At 43.5% G+C, this 22,120-nt stretch overlaps 1 protein-coding gene across 1 annotated transcript in view; it reads right to left on the bottom strand.

Annotated features, from left to right (window-relative positions):
* LOC311223399 (glypican-6-like) overlaps positions 1–22,120 on the bottom strand; it is a gene marked incomplete at its 3' end in the record, with an annotated part of 851,697 nt that overhangs the window by 360,361 nt on the left and 469,216 nt on the right. The window contains exon 4 of the mRNA XM_084308187.1: positions 18,172–18,337. Within this exon, the coding sequence (XP_084164313.1) occupies positions 18,172–18,337 (166 nt within the window). The remainder of the gene's footprint in view (positions 1–18,171; positions 18,338–22,120) is intronic.

The following is a 22,120-nucleotide window of genomic DNA, read 5'->3' as shown; positions in this document are numbered from 1 at the left end:
TGATACCATAAAGAATGATCACTTTTAGTGCTAGTGAAATAGAGTAACATAGGTCTGAACTTGAGTTGTAGAAAAACTTGTTACTCAAGTTCTTCTGCAGTAGTTAGCCTCTTAAGCCCGGAGCCTATTTTCTGAAAATCCGCCTAAAATACATACATAACGCTGCTGTCGGGACAAAACATCATAACTCAATTTTTTTAATATATATTTTTTTAATAATATGTAGATCATCCTCCATATGTGTGTGTGGGTTTTACAAAGTTTAAACAATGGGAAAGCATTAAACCGATCATCTGTCTAAACCTCCTAACTCTATTCACCCTCAAATCTGTGTTCGTTTTTTTCATCTGCTGATAAGTTGGGTTTTTGGAGTTATGAGGTTTTGTCCCGACAGCAGCGATAAGTAAATGGAATATTGCTCCACTTCTACAAGGTCCATTTGCATATTATTGGTATCTAGGGACATCTATGGACCTCAGTGAATGTATTCCCAGTGTCAGAAATATTTTGTCTATTACTAGGCTTGCTTAAATTGTGATGAAATAAAGGAGAATATGAATTAGGATTTTTCTTTGCATCTTTGACACCATGCTAATGGACTACTAACTACTACAGAAAAACTTGAGTAACAAGTTTTTCTACAACTCAAGTGCAGACCTATGTAACTCTATTACATTAGCACTAAAAGTGAATATTTTTTCTTTCAAAAGAGACCAGGCTCATGCATGTGCTATAAGTATAAAGTATGTTGTTTTGGTTTGCAAAAAAAGTATGCAGTCCTCAAGTTAAAGTTAAAAAATTGCCACTTTTCTGCCTGCTTGATAAGCGGTTAAAACATTGATTAACTATATTAACAAATTAAGATTAGCGGAAGTCTGGAGGATGCAGAACCCATAAAAAAGGGAGTACTCCTGTTACTCAAGCTTATATAAAACACATTCATGTATTGATTTTTTTCCCCATGGAACTAAAACAAAATGTTGGTACAATAGTATTGTGATCAGTGATCATGCAGCAATATCTATGGAGATATGATTGGGTAGGATTGAGAAACATTTGAGATGGAGATGACAAGTGTATCTATTACAGGACACACCCTTTGTGAAATTTGTGGGAGATTGCATCGATAAATCTCAGAAGAAGCTTCTATCATCAGGCCATCAGAATGCTAAATGACAATAACACTATGTAACAACCATCAAATGCACTCACAGCACACACATCCACACGCACACACTCACTTTAAACCAGGGGTCTCAAACTCGCGGCCCACGGGCCAATTGCGGCCCGGTGGATGATATTTTGCGCCCCCCTCTTGACATCAAAGTAAAAAAATTAAAATTAAAATACTATTTAAAAAAAATAAAAAATAATGTTGTGGGACTTGTACAGCACTTTGTTCAACTTTGTCAAACTTTACAGCCTAATATGCCAAGAAACGGTAGCTCTTGTGAAGAGTGGCAATTTGAAATGCTACTACGAAACAAAACAGTTTTTTTTATGCAACCTTTCCTCAAAATTCAGTGCTAAGAACCACAAAAATAAATGGAATGAAATCATCATATCAAGCTGCAAGCAGAATTATTGTTAAATCAATGTCACAACAAGAACAAGCAACCAAGTCCTCACTCAGTGGCGTGGGTTTTGGCTAAACACAAGAAGCCATTCTCTGATGCATACATAATAAAATAATGTATGACTGAAGTGATGGAGACCATGTTTGAAGGCAAACAAGAGCAAATCCCCCTCAGATAGCACAGCAACCAGAATAACTGAAATACTGGCTGGTGATTTGATTAAACAGCTTGTGATAGAATAAAAAAATTGAGTGCATTTCCATAGCTGTGGATGAGTCCACTGACACCACTGAGCAGCCTATGTTCTAAAGAACCGTTAATGTGCTGAAGAACTGTTCATGTTCTGAAATGTCATTGCTAAAGATTGAGAAGATTGGATCAGTTGTACTTTTTTTTAGAATACTTGAAACCCTTTTTTGTGGAATATTTGATGCGGCCCAGCCTCACCCAGACTCTACCTCCAGCGGCCCCCAGGTAAATTGAGTTTGAGACCCATGCTTTAAACAAACAACTCACTGCAGCACCCACTTTACCCACTTTAGACACCTAAACACACTTTATATTTATTGGTAAATAATTTGCACTACTACTCATACCTCATTACACCTTACTGTAAATTGTACCTAAATTGTACCTCATCCCATTTCTGCATTGCACTGTATAGTATATAGTATTGTATTGTAACTCAGTTACTTTTCTACTCTGCATTGTATGTATATGTATGAATGAACACTTTTGTCTACGTACTTGACTTCTATTTTATACACTATACTTATTTTATACTTATCTATTTGTATCTAGCACAATCTCTGGAGCATAACAGAAAAAAAGCATTTTATATAAAAGTATTCTGTACTTCTGTATGACAACTAATAAAGAAACTTGAAACTTGAAATATTGAAATATTTTTAACTAAATACGGACGAAACCACCACCATCATTAGCTGGGAGGCATTTAAAGCCTATATAAGAGGAGAAATGATTTGTTATTCCAGTGCTAAAATTAAACTACAAAACCAATAATTATGGACATTAGAGGATCAAATAAAAAAAAAACAGAGAGTGAGATTTATAATGATAATGACCCAAATAAACTGCATAACCTATCCATCCTGAGAGCTAATTATAATAAATTGACAACTGACTATCTAAGTGGGGGTCCGGGGGGGGGGGGGAGGGGGGGGGGGGGGAGCGAGCGAGAGCATATGTATGTAGGGTATTAGATAGCAAGTATTAGGTATATTTCTTGTATAATACATTTATTCAAATCGTGATTTAAATTGGAGGTGTACTGTTAATTAATGCTTGTATATCTAATTTTATGTTGTTATGTTTATGTGTATGTTTAAAAGATTATAAAAAAAAAATATATATATATATATATTAAAAAAAAATTGACAACTGACAAAGTGGCTAGACGTTTAATGTGGACTGCATTGTTGTACATGCTATCATAAAGAGGTATAGGGGTATACGCCAGTTTGGTGTAGTTGTATTTTGTGTGGCTCTTGAGGAGGGCTTGGGGCTGTGGGGACCGTGGTCCTCCCAGGTGTGTATTGTCTACAAGGAATGTAGACATCTGAACTATCCCTTTATTTGGATTTGATGTGTACAGTGGACTGACTCTCCATCAGATTGCTCTAACACAGTATGGGATATGTAGTTGACTTGAGTGTTGTGTGTTGTCCCTGAGAGGTCACAGGAATTGGAAATCATCAGCCTCCTGTTATGATAAGTGAATGTACAGATTTCATGTCCAATTTAACTGTGGTCAGTGGAGAAAGTCTAACATATTTATGCTGACATGAACAGCTGAGCTTAAAACTGATTTAATCCAATCATTTGGTAACATTTTAAATTAACATGAATTGATTTTTAGGTCCTCGTCCTTAAGAGAAGATAAGATGATCCTTTATTAATCTCCTTGGGGAAATGTGGGTGTCAACGCAGCATGGGGGCAGGGATATAGGGTACATAGATTCACAATACAAAGCCCTAAATGCAACAGTCAACCATGTGCCACCAAGAACATTACAATAATCTACTACTGGTTTATTGAAGATTCCCAGCAACAGACAACATTTTTTATTGAGGATGCATCCTTTGCTAATTACGCACCAAAGCAATGGAACACCCTACTTATGGACATTAGGGAGGCTAGATCACTAAATATTTTAGAGTAAGCTAAAAGCTAAAAACGTATCTCTTCACCATGGCCGTTTAATGTATTCTGCCACTTTGCTCTCACTACATCCACATTGTGATTATTGTGTTGTAAATGAGAATTATGTTATTTTCTGCTATTTTCTGCCATCTCTGATGCTTTTGTTGTATTGTTATTACCTGCATTGCTTTTACCATTTTTCTTATTGCCTCTTCATTGAAATGCTCGTTTTATGTCTATTTTATTGCCGTTAAGCACTTTGGGCTGCAGATGAAAGCAGCACAAAAACATGTAATAAAATGTTTAAACCTGACATCCCCTAAGTTGGCCAGACGCCAGCAACTTCATCAGAAAAACCACCTCGTACATCTTCCCTCTCCTCCTTTAGATCATACCGGAGGGGACAACATCTTCCCTCTCCTCCTTTAGATCATACCGGAGGGGACAACATCTTCCCTCTCCTCCTTTAGATCATACCGGAGGGGACAACATCTTCCCTCTCCTCCTTTAGATCATACCGGAGGCGAAGACATCTTCCCTCTCCTCCTTTAGATCATACCGGAGGGGACAACATCTTCCCTCTCCTCCTTTAGATCATACCGGAGGCGAAGACATCTTCCCTCTCCTCCTTTAGATCATACCGGAGGGGACAACATCTTCCCTCTCCTCCTTTAGATCATACCGGAGGGGACAACATCTTCCCTCTCCTCCTTTAGATCATACCGGAGGGGACAACATCTTCCCTCTCCTCCTTTAGATCATACCGGAGGGGACAACATCTTCCCTCTCCTCCTTTAGATCATACCGGAGGGGACAACATCTTCCCTCTCCTCCTTTAGATCATACCGGAGGGGACAACATCTTCCCTCTCCTCCTTTAGATCATACCGGAGGCGAAGACATCTTCCCTCTCCTCCTTTAGATCATACCGGAGGGGACAACATCTTCCCTCTCCTCCTTTAGATCATACCGGAGGGGACAACATCTTCCCTCTCCTCCTTTAGATCATACCAGAGGGGACAACATCTTCCCTCTCCTCCTTTAGATCATACCGGAGGCGAAGACATCTTCCCTCTCCTCCTTTAGATCATACCGGAGGCGAAGACATCTTCCCTCTCCTCCTTTAGATCATACCGGAGGAGAAGACAGGATTTCCACACCCCCCGGGGTCCTGCCCATCAATTGTATCGACGGGGACATTTAAGCATGAGCGAAGGCTACAGGTAAATGCCATCAAATGCTCTTACAAAACGAGGGCTGTGCTTTTACAAAGGCTGATCTAACCCCTTCTAATACGCGATGACTCGGGCGATGGTAATGAGCGGGTCCCCCTGCCAGGCCGATCCATACACTTCAGTGATGCCGCGGCGACGTGCTCCAGTGGTGAGAATTGAGCTGTGACACGTTCAGGAGAGACCATCTCTAAAAGGATCGACATTTCTTGAAAGTTGCATGGTAAGCTAATCGAAATGTTTTAGCGAGACAAAGTGAATGGAGAATGTCAGCATTGAATCACAATGTGAGAGAGGGAGGGAGGGAGGGAGATAGAGAGAGAGAGAGAGAGAGAGAGAGAGAGAGATAGAGAGAGAGAGAGAGAGAAAGAGAGAGAGAGAGAGAGAGAGAGATAGAGAGAGAGAGAGAGAGAGAGAGAGAGAGAGAGAGAGAGAGAGAGAGAGAGAGAGACGCCCTGCAGGGTCCCACATGTAATCACAACACAACACAAACGTAAAGGAAGGCCGCTCGATCCTCACAAAAACAAAAGTGACGTCTTTGCGGGAAAAAAGAAAGATTGCTATCTCCGCACCTCGAGGCCGTCTCCGTCGAAACCTGACAACGATTTTCTCCATCAATGTCGAGTGCGACCTCCCTTTGTGGTAATACATACAGGGACACACAGTGGCTCAAGAGGTAGAGCGGTCGTCTGGTAATCTGAAGGTTCGACTCTGGCTCCTCCCGGCAGCGTGTTGAAGTGTCCTTGAGCAAATACACCTAACCCCTAACTGCTCCCGATAAGCATGTTGGCACCTTGCATGGCTGCCTCCACTGTCGGTGTGTGAATGAATGGGTGAATGTGAGGCATTTGTATAGATAGAATATACGTTGTGTATTGTGTTTAGTTTTAGTATATAGTCTATAGCTATTTATACAGTTAGCATAGCATAGTTTTGTATAGATAGAATATACTGCATCTCTGAATGTATCGCAGTCGCAGAGCCGTGCTACTTAGATGTCAGAGGCGCCATCGGGGGTAGGGTTGGGTACCGTTTACTTTTGAACCGTTACCGGTAACTGCACCAGTTGCTGGAATTCAGTATTGTTACCCAATGGTACCTTTTTCCGGTACTTAACTATCTCTGTAATAACAAAAAATAATTATGTTGTAAAAAAGAAAACTCTCAATGTCAACATTTTGCAACAAACCATACAAAATAAATCACACAATCATGTATTGTGTTTTTTAATATTTAAATATCAACATTATCTGGCCATCCTCAGTAAATATTATCAAACTCCTCTGACCTCGTCTGGTCTTTCCAAAGACCCAAGAGATGGGAGAGTAATAGCCTATATATATCCATATATCCATATATATATATATGTTAGTGCTGTCAGGCAATACAAAAAAGATTATCTAATTAATTACAGGATTTGTAATTAATTAATCTAATTAATCACATTTTAATCGCATAACCATTTTATGCCTGATATTCTATATTCTATAATCATATTTCAAATTGCATGTGTCCGGATGGCAGAATTCACTACTGTATCTACAAAACGTTCTGTTTAATCATCTTCCCGTTATTCATTTGCTTAGATTTTTAAGGTCTGGTCAATTTGAGCATAGTGTTATTCACAGTCAAAGATAAAAATAATTTAATTGATATTCTCATTTGGTTCATTCCAATTTACTCAAGCCTAGTAACAGACACAGTATTTCTGACACTGGAAATACATTCCCTGAGATCCATAGATGTCCCTAGAATCAGATACCAAGAACATGCAAATAGCCCATATTAAAAAAAAGTCTGTAAATGTGTATTTTTTATTTATTTTTTTCTCTCAAATTTTTCTCTGTTTTCTCCCACGTCCCAATTTTTGGTTGTTCTGTCAATTCCCCCCCCCCCCCCCTACCTGTTTGTTATGCGCATGTTCTCCTACTGGTCGGCAGGCACGTGCACACATAGAGGCCAAGGGGTGCCTGAGCACCTGCCTTTTTGAGCCTCATCAAAAAAGTGCCCTTTTTGAATTTTTTTTTTCTTTTTTTTTTTTCTTTTTACTGTTACACATGTAGACTGCCCTTCCAACTGAAAAATGTCAGGATAGAATCAAAATATTAGGTAAAGAGAGAGAGATGCCCCATATTCCATTGCAGTTTGCACGGCATCCTCAGCACGCCTCTCCGCGGACCTATATATTTTATGCATAGCGTGGGTGGTGATGATGATCATGATAGAAACCGCTGTTGAATGCTGGTATTACACTCATTGAGGGACACAAAGAAGTCAAGTCCGATGGGATTTGGGAATCTCAAATACAAATCGGGATTGGAATAAAAAATGCATTTATATTAAACAATACAGAATATACAGCACTTCTTGGGGTCTGTAGGGTAAGCACTTATTCCCTCCCCCCTGAACATTTATGGAGATGTATGGGCCTTTTAAGTCAGTGATAAAAGTGTCTTTCAAGGATAAGTGAGCTCCTGCACTGATTATTATAGTTCAATATTCAATATTTGATCACCAAAACCCCCAAAAAGCATAAAAAGGGGGCCCCCCGCCCGAAAAGGGCCCTTAAAAATCGTGCTCGCGCGCTATGCGCGCTCGCTTAATATATAGACACAAGTGTAGTGCCCTTTTCAGCCTTTGAGCACCTGCCCCTCTAAAGTCCTGTGCACGTCCCTGCTGGTCGGTACAAGGTAATCGTGAAGTCAATCGCACGCTTCCTCCGATACGCGCGGCGACAGCCAGTGACACTTTTTTCACCTGGCAGCGAGGACTCTCATTGGTGAAGTGTAAGTGTAATTTTCATAACGCGATAATTTGCTGTGTAATTAATTAATCTAATGAATGCAATAAATTGACAGCCCTAATATATATATATATAGCACCTGAGGAAGCGACAGCGAAACGCGTTGTGCAAACAATAAATAAGCAAAAACGAGTCCTGTGGAGTGTGCGGTCCCTTCTTTCCTTTGAAGGTTTTCTCCTTTTAGTTTATATATATATATATATATATATATATATATATATATACTGTGGACCTCCAATAAGCTCCCATTTACCTTATCTTACACTTGTGCTTTTAGCACTTGTTCTCTCTTAGAATTTACTCTGTGTTCTTACTATTAAAGTCGAACCTGTTCAAGAGTAAACACTCTCTGTCTCTGTGATTGCCTTCAACCATTGGAATTCACCTACCTGCATTCTGACAGAAGACCTGACCATCAGAATTCCATGGAGGCCATCATGGAGATGCTCCGGACGCAGGGAGCAGCCCAGACACGGATGGAGGAACATCAGCAGCTGGTCAGCGCCGAGTTAATCCGACTCAATGGGGTCGTCGGATCATCCCAAGCGGTGGCGCAGTCGGCGTTGGCCACAGCTCGACAAGCCCAAGAAGGAGTGGCTGGTGTGCAGTCGGCGGCGGGGGAAGCAGCGCTCCACGCAGAGGAAAGTCGGGGGGGGTTCGGGGTCCAGGAGCGGTCCCGCGAACCACATCTGCAGGCGCCCGCTCGCTATGACGGATCACCGGATGGTTGTCGGGAATTCATCACCCAGTGTCTACTCGTTTTCCGGCTGCAACCACGATCATTTCCATCGGAGACAGCGCAGGTAGCGTATATTATCACACTGCTCACCGGCGAAGCTCTCTCCTGGGCTACGGCGGAATTAGAGGCAGGGGCGATAATCTGCGACAGTCTGGACGCCTTTACCCGGGAATTGAGAAGAGTATTCGATACTTCCCGGGTACTCTCGATCTTCGAGGCTGGTGGTCGCCTTCTCGACTGCCGGCAGGGCCTCCGCACTGTCGCAGCTTATGCTATCAAATTTAGGATCTTGGCTCGGGAGACAGCTTGGGCGGAGAACGTCTGCGTGGTTCTGTTCGTCAGGGGACTCTCAGCGCGGATGCGAGATGCTCTCTCCGCGCGTGAGATCCCCGAGCAGCTGGAAGTGCTGATCAACACCACCATCAAGATGGATAATCGGCACCGGGAGAGGGAGAAGGAGCATGTCAACAACACCCAGCCCCAGGTATGTTTTCCTTCTTCTCCTGGTGTTGATAATTCCATGCATTACACGAGTGGGCCACTGGGTGATGAATCCATGCAGCTTGGAGCGCTGTCGCTCTCGGACGACGAGAGGCAGCGCTTCATCAAAGAGCGACGCTGCTTCCGGTGCGGCCGCACCGGTCACCGCTTCGGCAGCTGTCGGGTCCAGGCTGTATCGGCTCGGCGCCAATCGGGGATGGAAGGTGCGCCGTCGGGCCTCGAGAGGGCGCCAGCAGGTGGGCTCATTCCTGCCAAAACCACGGACTCTCGCACATTTTTTGAGGTGGCGATCAACTGTGGGGGTGACATTAGGGGAACTAAGGCTCTCATTGACTCAGGGGCGGCGGGCAATTTTATTCACGTGGGATTGGTGAAGGAGTGGGGAACCCCGGTGGAGGACTTAGGGGTTCCCTTACCAGTCTATGCCCTGGACGGTCGGCCCCTGGGCAGTGGGAGCGTCACCCAGCGCACAGTTCCCTTACACATCCGGGTGGAGGGTGGGGAGTGGGAATGGGTTACTTTTTTTGTCATCTTTTCCCCCTATTCTGTCATGGTGTTGGGTCATCCCTGGTTGTCGTCATGTGTTCGTGTCATTAATTGGAGCACGGGCGAACTCTCAACGGCGGCCGACGTCAAGTCGATCGTCAGCGGGAGTTTGCCCAAACCCTTGTCTCCCCCCCCCTCTTCTCTTTTGTCTCCTCCCTCTTTCTCCAGGATGGTGGGGAGCGTGGCAGATTCTGATCTACCCTCTAATCCCGATTTAATAGGGGTGCCTGAGATCTATTGGGACCTGGCGGACGTTTTTAGCAAGACGCGTGCTAAAGCACTTCCGCCTCATAGATCATACGACTGTCCCATTAATCTTCTACCCGGTACCTCCCCGCCTCGCGGGCGAATGTTCTCTCTCTCACGCCCCGAAACCTTGGCCATGAACACCTACATAGAGGAGGCATTGCTTGCGGGGCACATACGCCCTTCCACTTCCCCTGCCAGCGCTGGCTTCTTTTTTGTTGATAAAAAGGATGGGGATCAGCGCCCATGCATTGATTATAGGGGATTGAATGACGTTTCCATCAAGAACCGATATCCTTTACCCCTCATGGACACGGCCTTTGAGTGCTTACAGGGGGCACAGGTCTTTTCTAAACTTGACTTACGTAATGCATACAACCTGGTCAGGATTAGAGAGGGAGACGAGTGGAAGACTGCATTTAACACACCCAATGGGCACTATGAGTATTTGGTCATGCCCTTTGGTTTGGCTAATGCTCCGGCAGTCTTCCAAGCCCTGGTTAACGACGTGCTGCGAGACTTGATTGGGGTGTCGGTGTTTGTCTACTTAGATGATATCCTGATTTTTTCTCGCGATATGGTGCAACACCAAATGCACGTTCGGGAGGTGCTAGACCGTCTCCTCAAGCATCAACTATTCGTTAAGGCTGAGAAGTGTGTGTTTCACACGGACACCGTGTCCTTCCTGGGCTTTGTGTTGACGAAGGGCGATCTGCGCATGGATCCAGCCAAGGTGAGTGCAGTTTTGGACTGGCCACGGCCTTCGTCGCTCAAGGGGTTACAACGGTTTTTGGGCTTTGCAAATTTTTACAGGCGCTTTATTCGCAATTTTAGCGCCTTAGCCAATCCCTTAACAGCTCTCACTAAGGCCTCTCTCCCTGGCTTTGAATGGTCGCCTAGGGCTGAGTCGGCCTTCTGCGATCTTAAACGTCGTTTTACATCCGCTCCTGTATTGATCCGCCATGACGCGGAGGTTCCGTTCATTGTGGAGGTGGATGCCTCTGACGTCGCGGTGGGGGGGGTGCTCTCTCAGAGATGCTTAAAGGATGGGAAAGTGCACCCGTGTGCTTTTTTTTCTCGCCGTCTGTCACCAGCCGAGCGTAATTACGACGTGGGTAATCGGGAGTTATTGGCGATCAAATTGGCACTGGAGGAGTGGAGACATTGGTTGGAGGGGGCGGCACATCCTTTCATTATTTGGACTGACCATAAGAACTTGGCTTACATCCAAGGGGCTAAACGCCTTAACGCTCGCCAGGCCAGGTGGACGTTGTTCTTCACACGATTTCGATATACCATCTCCTATAGACCCGGCTCCAAGAATATCAAACCTGACGCGTTGTCACGCCAGTTTGATCTTCCTGGGCGGGAGGAGCAGCCCCATCCCATTATTCCACCGGCCTTAATTTTGGCACCCGTGTCTTGGGGCATAGAGAAGGTGGTAAGGTCGGCGCTAACGCGGGAGCCCGATCCTGGTGGGGGTCCTCCGGGACGGTCGTATGTTCCCAAGGTGGCGCGCTCACGCTTGCTACAGTGGGCACATGCGTCATCCCTCACCAGCCACCCAGGGGCAACCAGGACCCTGGAATTTATCCGTAGGAGGTTCTGGTGGCCGACAGTGGAGGGGGATACGCGTTCCTTTGTGGCGGCCTGTCCGGTGTGCGCACGTAGTAAGACCTCTCGACGGGCACCGGCGGGTCTCCTCCGACCACTTCCTATTCCTAAACGACCCTGGTCACACATATCTCTGGACTTTATTTCTGGTCTTCCCCTTTCGGACGGGTTGGTGGTGGATCGGTTCTCTAAGGCGGCTCACTTTGTCCCTCTCCCCAAGCTTCCTTCGGCCCGGGAGACTGCTGATTTAATTATACAGCATGTCTTTCGGGTCCACGGGCTGCCAGTAGATATCGTGTCGGACCGGGGTCCTCAGTTCGCCTCCAGGTTCTGGAAGGCGTTTGCCGCCGGCCTCGGCGCCTCTGTCAGTCTGTCGTCTGGGTTCCATCCACAGTCGAACGGACAGACGGAGAGGGTCAACCAGGATTTGGAGGGGGTCTTGAGGTGTTACGTTGCCGGTAGTCCGGCAACGGGGAGTAGGAGGTTGGCTTGGGCTGAGTACGCGCATAATACCCTTCTCTCCTCTTCTACCGGTATGTCTCCCTTTCAGTGCCAGTATGGTTTTCAACCTCCTCTGTTTCCCGAGCAGGAGCAGGAGGCGGAGGTGCCCTCGGCCCAGGCACATGTGGCTCGCTGTCGCAGGACGTGGAAACAGGTTCGGAAGGCGCTACAGAAGGTTTCGGTTAGTACCCAACGGCAGGCTAACCGTAAGCGTCGTCCGGCTCCAGTTTACCGTCCAGGGCAGCGGGTTTGGCTTTCCACCCGGGATCTCCCTCTCCGGGTGGAATCCAAGAAGCTGGCTCCTCGCTTTATAGGACCATTTAAAGTGATTCATCGGGTTAATCCAGTGGCTTACAAGTTACGACTTCCGAGCTCTATGAGGTTCATCCGACGTGTCATGTGGTCCCTGTTGAAGCCATTCCTCTCATCGCCCTTGGCCCCGCCACTGCCTGTGGTTCCTCCGCCCCGGTTTATTGGCGGTCAACCCATTTACACGGTGCGGAGGATACTGGGTTGTAGGCGGAGGGGTAGGGGGTTTCAGTTCTTGGTGGATTGGGAGGGGTACGGGATAGAAGAGCGTTCTTGGGTGCCTCAAAGGGATATTTTAGATCCCAGCCTGATCGTTGATTTCCGGCGGCTGAATCCCGAGGCTCCTAGGTGAACGTCTGGTGCCGTTCGTCGGGGGAGGGTACTGTTACGTTCTGGACACCGACCTCGGTCGGTGACCACCCACATTCCTGGCATCTGTCACTGGCTTGTCACCTGTCATTTCCCTGTCAATTAGTGCTGTCACTTAGGGGGTGGTTCCTGATTGGCTGTCACGGGGGTGTGTGTGGAATGTTGGTATTTGGTCTCTATTTAACATACCTCTCTTCTGCTTGTCCATTGTCAGGTCTTCACTAATTGCGTTCGGGGATAACGCGGACGGTTCTACTGTGGACCTCCAATAAGCTCCCATTTACCTTATCTTACACTTGTGCTTTTAGCACTTGTTCTCTCTTAGAATTTACTCTGTGTTCTTACTATTAAAGTCGAACCTGTTCAAGAGTAAACACTCTCTGTCTCTGTGATTGCCTTCAACCATTGGAATTCACCTACCTGCATTCTGACATATATATATATATATATATATATATATAAGGGCTGTCAATTTATTGCATTCATTAGATTAATTAATTACACAGCAAATTATCGCGTTATGAAAATTACACTTACACTTCATATTACACTTCATATTACACTTCATATACACTTCATATTACACTTACACTTCATATATATATATATATGGCTCCCTCTTGTCTACATTTACATTTAGTCATTTAGCTGACACTTTTATCCAAAGCGACTCACAAGTCCTGTACGGCAAGTCAGCAGGAAGGGTACAACTCTTACAATTGAGTAACAATGATGAATGAATGAATGAATAATAATAATAATAATAATGACTTGGATTTATATAGCGCTCTTCATGAGACCCAGAGCGCTTCACAGAGTCCATTATTCGTTCATACACAGTCATACCGGTGGTGGTAAGCTACAATTGCAGCCAGAGCTGCCCTGAGGCAGACTCACGGAAGCGTGGCGAATAATCAACACCTACGGCCCCTCCGACCACCACCAACATTCATTCACATGCATACACATTCATACGAGGCAAGTAGGTTAAGTGTCTTGCCCAAGGACACAACGGCAGTGGGATGGACATGGGCTTGAGCGGGATTCGAACCACCAACCCTTCGATCATTGGACGACACGCTCTACCCCTGAGCCACGCCGCCCACAATGAATGAATGAATGAATGAATGAATGAATGAATGAATGAATGAATGCACGAATGAACGAATTAATGCACGAATGAATGAATGAAAACTTTATTTAACAGATTGCATAATGGGTACAATACAGTACGGCTCAATACACACAATTGTTAAGGGGATGCAGACCAGAGAAAGACGTTTGTCTTGTTTACATCAGGGTCCCCCATTTTCAATTCATAGTGACATTTATGACATACACAACATACATGACATTTATGGCATAGGGACATACATGACATACATGTATTTAGTACTGTTACATTTGTGACATATACAATATTCAAATATACAGTACTGTTACCCATAGATCCTGACAGAGTATCATATGATGGGGAGGTGACTGTACATTACATACGGTGGGGAGAGAATATATACATACGGTGCGGAGGAGACTGTACATTTGGAGGGGGTGGGTGGGTGGGAGAGAAATATACATACGGCAGGGAGAGAATATATACATGCGGTGGGGAGGAGACTGTCTATTAGGTGGGGGTGGGGGGGTTTGGACATTTATGGTGGCCAGTTTCGAATTACAGCCTCCCGTAGGTGCTCTTTAAGAGCGGTTTTGAATGTGGGTAGGGATTCACATTCCTTTACAGCTTTGGGTAGGGCGTTCCACATTGATGTGGCATAATTGCGAAACGTGTTTAGTCCCTTGTTTGAGCCGAATCTGGGTTTAACATGATTTGTTGAGCTTGCTCTGGTGTTGTGGTCGTGGTATTCACTGACCTTTGGGAAGTATTTTGACATGTACATGTGTACCTTAGTCATATAGTGTATCTTGTAGACCAGGCCCATTGCAAGTTGCTGTACTCTGTCGTCTACTCTAAGCCATCCTAGGTTGTCAAAGTGGGCAGGGGTGAGGTGGGTTCTAGGGGTAAGGTCAAGTAGAAGTCTGACCAGTTTGTTTTGTGATGTTTGTAATCTTGTTTTTAGCGCCTTTGAGGTGCTTTGGTACCATGAGGTGCAAGCATAGTCGTAGGATGGAACCTAAACCTAGGTATGTAATTTCATCTTTCCTTGTGACAATATTGTCACCCACTGTAACTGAGAAGCCGTCGGTCTTGCTGAGTTTGTTATTTGATCCGAAGAGAATGTACTCTGTTTTACCCAGGTGTAATGATAGTTTGTTATCAGCGAGCCAGGTGCAGATTCTGACCAGCAGGGCTGAGTCATCCGCGAACAAGAACAAGTTGCAGTCACAAGCTGACGACATGCAATTTGCATAAATTAGGAACAGTAGCAGTCCTAGTATGCTTCCTTGTGGAACACCACAGCTCACTGTGAGGGGGGGGGGGGGGGGTAGAGTACCATTAACCTCCACCATCTGTTCTCTCCCCTCCAGGTAGGATTGCATCCAGCTCACTGATAAACTTTGATAAAGCTTTTAGCCAATTGCTTTGATCATCAAACAACAACGTTGGTGTTGCAGTGTTGAGTGCATAGTAGTTAAGACATATTAGTATAGTAGGGCGAGTGCATGATAGTATAAGACAGTAAGAAGGTTGGTGTTTTATTTATTATTATAATTGTTTTTCATTTGAGATATTGATTGAAAAAGTGAAAAAGTGTTTTTAGTCGACGGCAAAAGATTGGTCGGGTTTCGGCTGTCCTAACTGTGGTGGGAATGGGTTGGGATGGATGGTTATCCTTCTCATAATAGTTACTGAGAAGGATATGAAAAAGTGTCAGATATATGGAGGGGAGTTACCGTGGTGTTAATGATGCTGGAGTTACGGGCGAACTAGTAATATTTAGGGATGCACGATATTGCTTTTTTGACACCGATACCGATAACTTTATGCTCCTCAAGCCGATAACCGATATCGATAACCGATATTTATTGTATTATACATTTTTTTTTAATGTATATATTTCTTTTTATCAAACTTTTTTTTTTCAACATGAAACAAAACATATCACAATACAATAATAATACATAAAAAGACTTCCCAGGACAATAACTTAACACCAACTTAAATGTGACCTAACCAGACAACAGAAACAAAAGCCAAGACAACAGTTTTGACTGATAAAGTGACCATATTTATTTTTCCAAATGAAAATTCACAATCCGTCAACAGCTTGTGGTGCATCCAACCTAAGACGCTCGAAGCTTTTTGTTCTTCTTTTTTCAAAGCGGAGCCTTGAAAAAGAGGCTTTGAGTGGACACATCACCACCTCACATCACCACCACAACAACGGGTCACCTGCGGCATCACCACCGCCACGGTGTTGGGGGCCCGCGACGACGGCGCGAGCACGCTTGTACCTATTGACGAGTCGTTTGACAGAAATGACCCAAGGGCTCAAGCCGCTAGCTTTTAAGCAGTCCTTGGTGGTGCAAAGTAACCTGGCTACTACGGAGCAATAAGTGACTGCGTATTCAACCGAGGGTTGCATCACAGCCATGGAAGGGGCTAGCTTTGCTTAGCTCCTCGCGTCGTCGTGGGCTTCTAAGTTAACACAATAACACACCGTCGTGGCGGTGGTGATGCCGCAGATGACCCGTCGGGCTGGATGTATTGCAAGTTGTTGCCCTTTTCCCTCCTTGTGGAACTTCTGCATTGCATTTATTACAAATAGCAAGCGATTTTTTTCCTCTGAAACTCCGAGTACCGACGCAGCCATCTTTGTTGTTAACGTTAACTTGCGTGGCTACGTCACAGCCAAGAAAGAGAGCGCTGGATTTGTGTAAAACGCCCTGTTCCTAAACCACACGCTGTCAGTCGTAGCACAGTACTGACAAAACGGGAGGAGCATACAGTCAAAACAAACGCACTTCATTCCAATTCACCCACACCGCATTTCTTTTACCAAAAAATATATTATATTATCGGAGCTATTAATAACGTTATCGGGTTTATCGGGATGACGTCATAATTGCTGATATGGGCCCGATAATTATCGTGCATCCCTAGTAATATTACACTCTTATGTAAAGGTACCGACATTTGGTAGCGATTGATCTAGAGTGAATCAGTACTGGGTAGCAAGGACGTGCACAGGACTTTAGAGGGGCAGGTGCTCAAAGGCTGAAAAGGGCACTACACTTGTGTGTATATATTAACCGAGCGTGCGCAGCGCGCGAGCGCGATTTTTAAGGGCCCTTTTCGGGCGGTGGGCCCCCTTTTTATGCTTTTTGGGGGGTTTTGGTGATCAAATATTTAATATTGAACTATAATAATCAGTGCAGGAGCTCACTTATCCTTGAAAGACACTTTTATCACTGACTTAAAAGGCCCATACATCTCCATAAATGTTCAGGGGGGAGGGAATAAGTGCTTACGCTACAGACCCCAAGAAGTGCTGTATATTCTGTATTGTTTAATATAAATGCATTTTTTATTCCAATCCCGATTTGTATTTGAGATTCCCAAATCCCATCGGACTTGACTTCTTCGTGTCCCTCAGTGAGTGTAATACCAGCATTCAACAGCGGTTTCTATCATCATCATCACCATATAGGTCCGCGGAGAGGCACGCTGAGGAGGCCGTGCAAACTGTAATGGAATATGGGGCATCTCTCTCTCTTTACCTAATATTTTGATTCTATCCTGACATTTTTCAGTTGGAAGGAGAGTCTATATGCGTAACGGTAAAAAAAAAAAAAAAAAATTTTTTTTTTTTTTTTCAAAAAGGGCACCTGTAATTCGGTCGGTACCCTTAATAATACAGAGTTCGGTACCCAAGCCTACCGTCGGGAGAGATAGAACAAGCAACACTTCTTCGCACAACGGTATCTCTCTCTACCAACGGACCCATCAGAAGACTGTATCGGCTCAGAGGTGCTTTTTTATTCGACACATGATCCGCAGGGACGTGGGTTTCTTTTCTCAGGGTGTGGGGGTAGAGGTGGGGGTGGGGGGTACATAACAGATGAAAGCATTGGCCTACAAAACACTCGGGGAAAAAGGCTTTACAACATACAGTACATATTTCTCCTTGATATCCTTTTAACATGAGGGTTTACAGCAGACAGCCATAGTCCAACTGAAGTATTGTATTACTCACCGAGCTCAGCTGGATACACTATAGAAAATGTGTTTGCTTAGGATGTGCTCTCCTTTATCAATCCAAAACAGCAGGGACCAGAGCTTAAGCAGTATGCCAGGGTACCAGGGATAGCAAACCCCATTTCAGACAGGGGAGAAAAAACCCAGAATGGTTGCATAAATAAGACTTTAGTGTTCGTCTCTCTGGAAAGCCTTTACAGCTGAATCGAACACGCCACATCCTGCCACATTCTCACGGCAGCTATTCAGAGACACTGGCTTAGGAAAGTAACATGCAGCATGGAGGCAGACTCAAACATACAAACACAAGTGTACACAAACACACATGCACACACAAAAGACAGATAGATAGTGAAAGACATAGAGAAAACAAGAAAAGGAACATATACATTTATTAGTTTTCTTGCTCTTACCAATGAAGAGGTTCCACTCAGGATCAAGATCCGCCTGGTTGGCCAGACAGCCCCTCATGACGTTTAGACAGTAGTTGTGACATGCTTTCAGACCCGGCACGCCTCGGCAATATGGACAGTACAGCATCTTGGTTAAGGCTCTGATACACGCGGGAATTACATTGACCTACGGACCAAAGAAACAACAATTAGTCACAGCAGGATCTGTCATTTCACTTCTTTAAGAACTGACTGTGTAGATGGGTTTCCTGACCATGTTAGACTCAAAATGGGCAAAAAATAACACAATCCTTTATATAGCACATGCTAGTGATCTAAACAATCAATCCAGGCCCAAGCTCACAGGAATTGTGTAAAAGTGCCCAAATAGTGAAAGAATAAATAAAATAGTTCCCCTTTAAGTAAACAAGCATGATACAGTGCAGAACCACTGCCTGCGCGTGAATTAAGGGTGGATGGGAAATCCATACAGCAATATATCACACATATTATATCCATACAGTGACGGCAAGTATCAACATTTTAAGAAAATACATATTTGTTTTGCTTGACATAATTTGCAGTTGAAAAAAGGTAATAGATTGCAATTTATCTCAATGGTTTGCAATATGGTGATATTACAATATTGTGAGTCTAGTATGGTGATACTATGGTATTGTGTAGCCTCTTGTGATCCCCACCAGTGGCGTTGTTAGCCCTGGGCTTCCGGGGCTTTAGCCCCGGATGTTTTTCTCCTAGCCCCGGATCTAAAAATAAAAAACATTTTAAATTACATTTTTTTTTTTTTTTTTTACTTTTTTTTTAATGTCAGCATCCCCATTGTCTGTGCTGAATGTTTGTTAGTGTTTGGTATTTTTTGTTGGTTTTTAGGACTTTTAAACATCCATTTTTAGTAAGTAGTTTTCATTTGATCCTATAATTTTTTTTATTATTATTATTATTGTTATTATTATTATTATTATTATTATTATTATTATTATTATTATTATTATTATTATTATTATTATTATTATTATTATTATTATTATTATTATTATTATTATTATTATTATTATTATTATTATTATTATTATTATTATTATTATTATTATTATTATTATTATTATTATTATTATTATTATTATTATTATTATTATTATTATTATTATTATTATTATTATTATTATTATCATCCAGGAGGGAAAAGACACTTTGGATAGTAGTCAAGTCAAGTCAAGTCAAGAGTTTTATTTGTCACGGCATACGAGTATACAATGAAATGCGGGTGGTCTTGCCCGCAACGATGTGCAATACAGTGGTACAACATATAATAGAATCCAATACAAAAAACATTGTGTAATAACAGGTAACAGGCAACATGGTGTGACATCTCGGCATTTGTACATAGTTATTTACAGAGTATATAGGACATGCTAGGTAGCTTTGGTAGTGCAATACACTGTTACTGTTGCTAATACTAGTTTAAAGTGGCCTTTCCTTTTGGCAATAAGTGTGGGTGTGTGCGGCATGAGTGTGTGCCCGCTCATGTTAAAGTGTCAAAGTGGCTGCTAGTGTGTGAGCGTGCACAGCGTGCGTGTCGTGTGTGTGCTCATGTGTGCTTATGTGTGGATAGTTCAGTGTTCTGTGGTACTCAATGTTCATTGTTCAAGACTCTGATGGCCTGGGGGAAGAAGCTGAGCCTAAGCCTCTCTGTCCTAGTAGCTGGGGTTCGCAGGTGTCTGCCTGACCTCAGCAGCTGAAACAGGCTGTTATTGGGGTGGTGGGGGTCTTTCATTATTCTGCAGGCTCTGGATTTGCACCTCTTGTTGTATAGAACCTGCAGGGGAGGTAGTGCAATACCCGTGGTACGCTCGGCTGAGCGCACCACTCTCTGTAAGGCCTTCTTGTCCTGTGCCGTGCTGTTTCCATACCAGGCAGTGATGTTTCCGGTCAAGATGCTCTCTACAGCTCCTGAGTAGAAGGACTGTAGTATCTTCCCCGATACTCTGAACTTCCTTATGGTGGTAGAGGCGCTGTTTCGCCTTCTTTACTACTGCATACTACTGTAGGGACTGCATCTCTGCCTGTCCTGACCAGGAAACACTTTGCAACTGTGATCTCCTCTGGCAATAGTTGGATATTGTAATGTGTGGCGAGGGGTTGCAGCAATTCCACTGAGAGAAACTGGTCTGATGCTGGATAACATGCCTGTATGCCTCTCATAAGTTGTTATCCAACTCATGAGAACCTGCTATCAAGCTCTTGCAGCATTCTGTCGACGACTGGATAGAACAGTCTCTGTCTCAGCTGATCTCCTGAGCTGAGGTCTGAGCTTGTGCCACAATATGACTCAACTACATACTCGTCCATCCTTTTCTGCTTCCTCCTTTGGCTGGTAGTATGTTCCTCAATCCAAAGGCCATTACATATGGCCTTTGTCCTGTCATACATGTCCACTGCCATCTCTGAGGTGCGATAACCTTTGAGTGTGTACTGCACTGTGCTTTTAAATAGTACAGATATTGAAGATGTGCACTTTAACGCAGCAGCACCTGGAGCCATCCATACCCATGTCCAGTGTCCTATAATAAGCTTTAATCGAACCCCGGTTCATTTCCTCAGATAGTCCGGTTGGTTTGGGGTGGTGTGACAGCTCATTCACTCTTGCAAGTGAACCCTGCTGCGGTTCATTTGAGATGTGAATGCAAAGTGGACCAAAGGCAGGAAAAGACCCAAAAATCTAATATTTTTTTTATGAGAAGACTGAAACATAATGTATATAATGAAACACAATACAGTTTTTTTTCGATTGCCTAAGCATGATTTTGAAAAGGGGGCCCGGTGTTTCAAAACACACAATTAGCACAACAACACACACAATTATCAGAACACCTCAGATCCTTTGCTAAATTAAACACTTGTCAAAACCATACACTAATTTATAAAAACTACATTTTGTTACCATATGAAACACACGTTTCATATGAATTAATTCTGTTTGAACCAGTTACACACACTGCTGTGCTTAACCTAAAACACATTTAGCAATTCTACTTCTCAGTGATTAGAGTACTGTAAGTGAAGTACGCAGAGAATGTGCAAATATACAATAAATTCACCAAACACTACACAAGACCAATGCTGTAGACTGATGAAAATATAATTTATTTATCTACATATACCCAAATCAATGATGCAGACTGATGAAAAAAATAACATTTTCTCTCCATATACCCAAATCAATGATGCAGACTGATGAAAATATAAATGTTCTCTCCATATAACCAAATCAGTCAACATTTCAACATGGAGAATCACAACAATACATGTCCCAGTTTTCATGCTACTATGTGCATAACACTGTAAGCTCAGCAAATATCAGACAAACATAAAATACTGTATCCAGTACAGGTTAAAATTACAGTAAACATTTTTGAAAACATTTAACCAGAAAATACTAGACATTATCTCTTTGCCTAGCTGGATCTGGCAAGATACTTTTTTGTTGTGATTCTCCATGTTGACTGATTTGGGAAAATGGGAGAAAATGTATATTTTCATCAGTCTGCATCATTGGTTGTCTTGTGTAGTGTTTGGTGAATGTATTGTATATTTTCACGTTCTCTGTGTACAGTACTTCACTCTCCTTCCATTTTGGTTGAAGACAGGTGAACTCACCTGCTGCATTTCTATAGTGCTTAAACCTGATTGTGTATCTACAATTAAGCAATGGTGTGTTTGTGCATCTGATGGCTGTGTTTAACCAATAGGCTCATATGTGTGGTAATTTGACATTCTGTGTCTAATGTAATGCAAGTGTGTTTAGTGTTTTGCAAATCACTGTGTGTATTGTTTTGCAAAAAGTGAGGCTGACATTGTAGGGGTGCAAATCTGGGCCTATATTTTGCTCCTTGAGTGTAAGGTTTTGATAATTGTGTAATACTTTTGATTTGAGTGTTTATGCAATTGA

This window comes from Notolepis coatsorum, assembly GCF_963971535.1.
Source record: "Notolepis coatsorum genome assembly, chromosome: 1".
NCBI lineage: Eukaryota > Metazoa > Chordata > Actinopteri > Aulopiformes > Paralepididae > Notolepis > Notolepis coatsorum.
The sequence above is the reverse complement of the archived record's forward strand: the minus strand, read 5'-3'. Positions and strand labels throughout refer to the sequence as shown.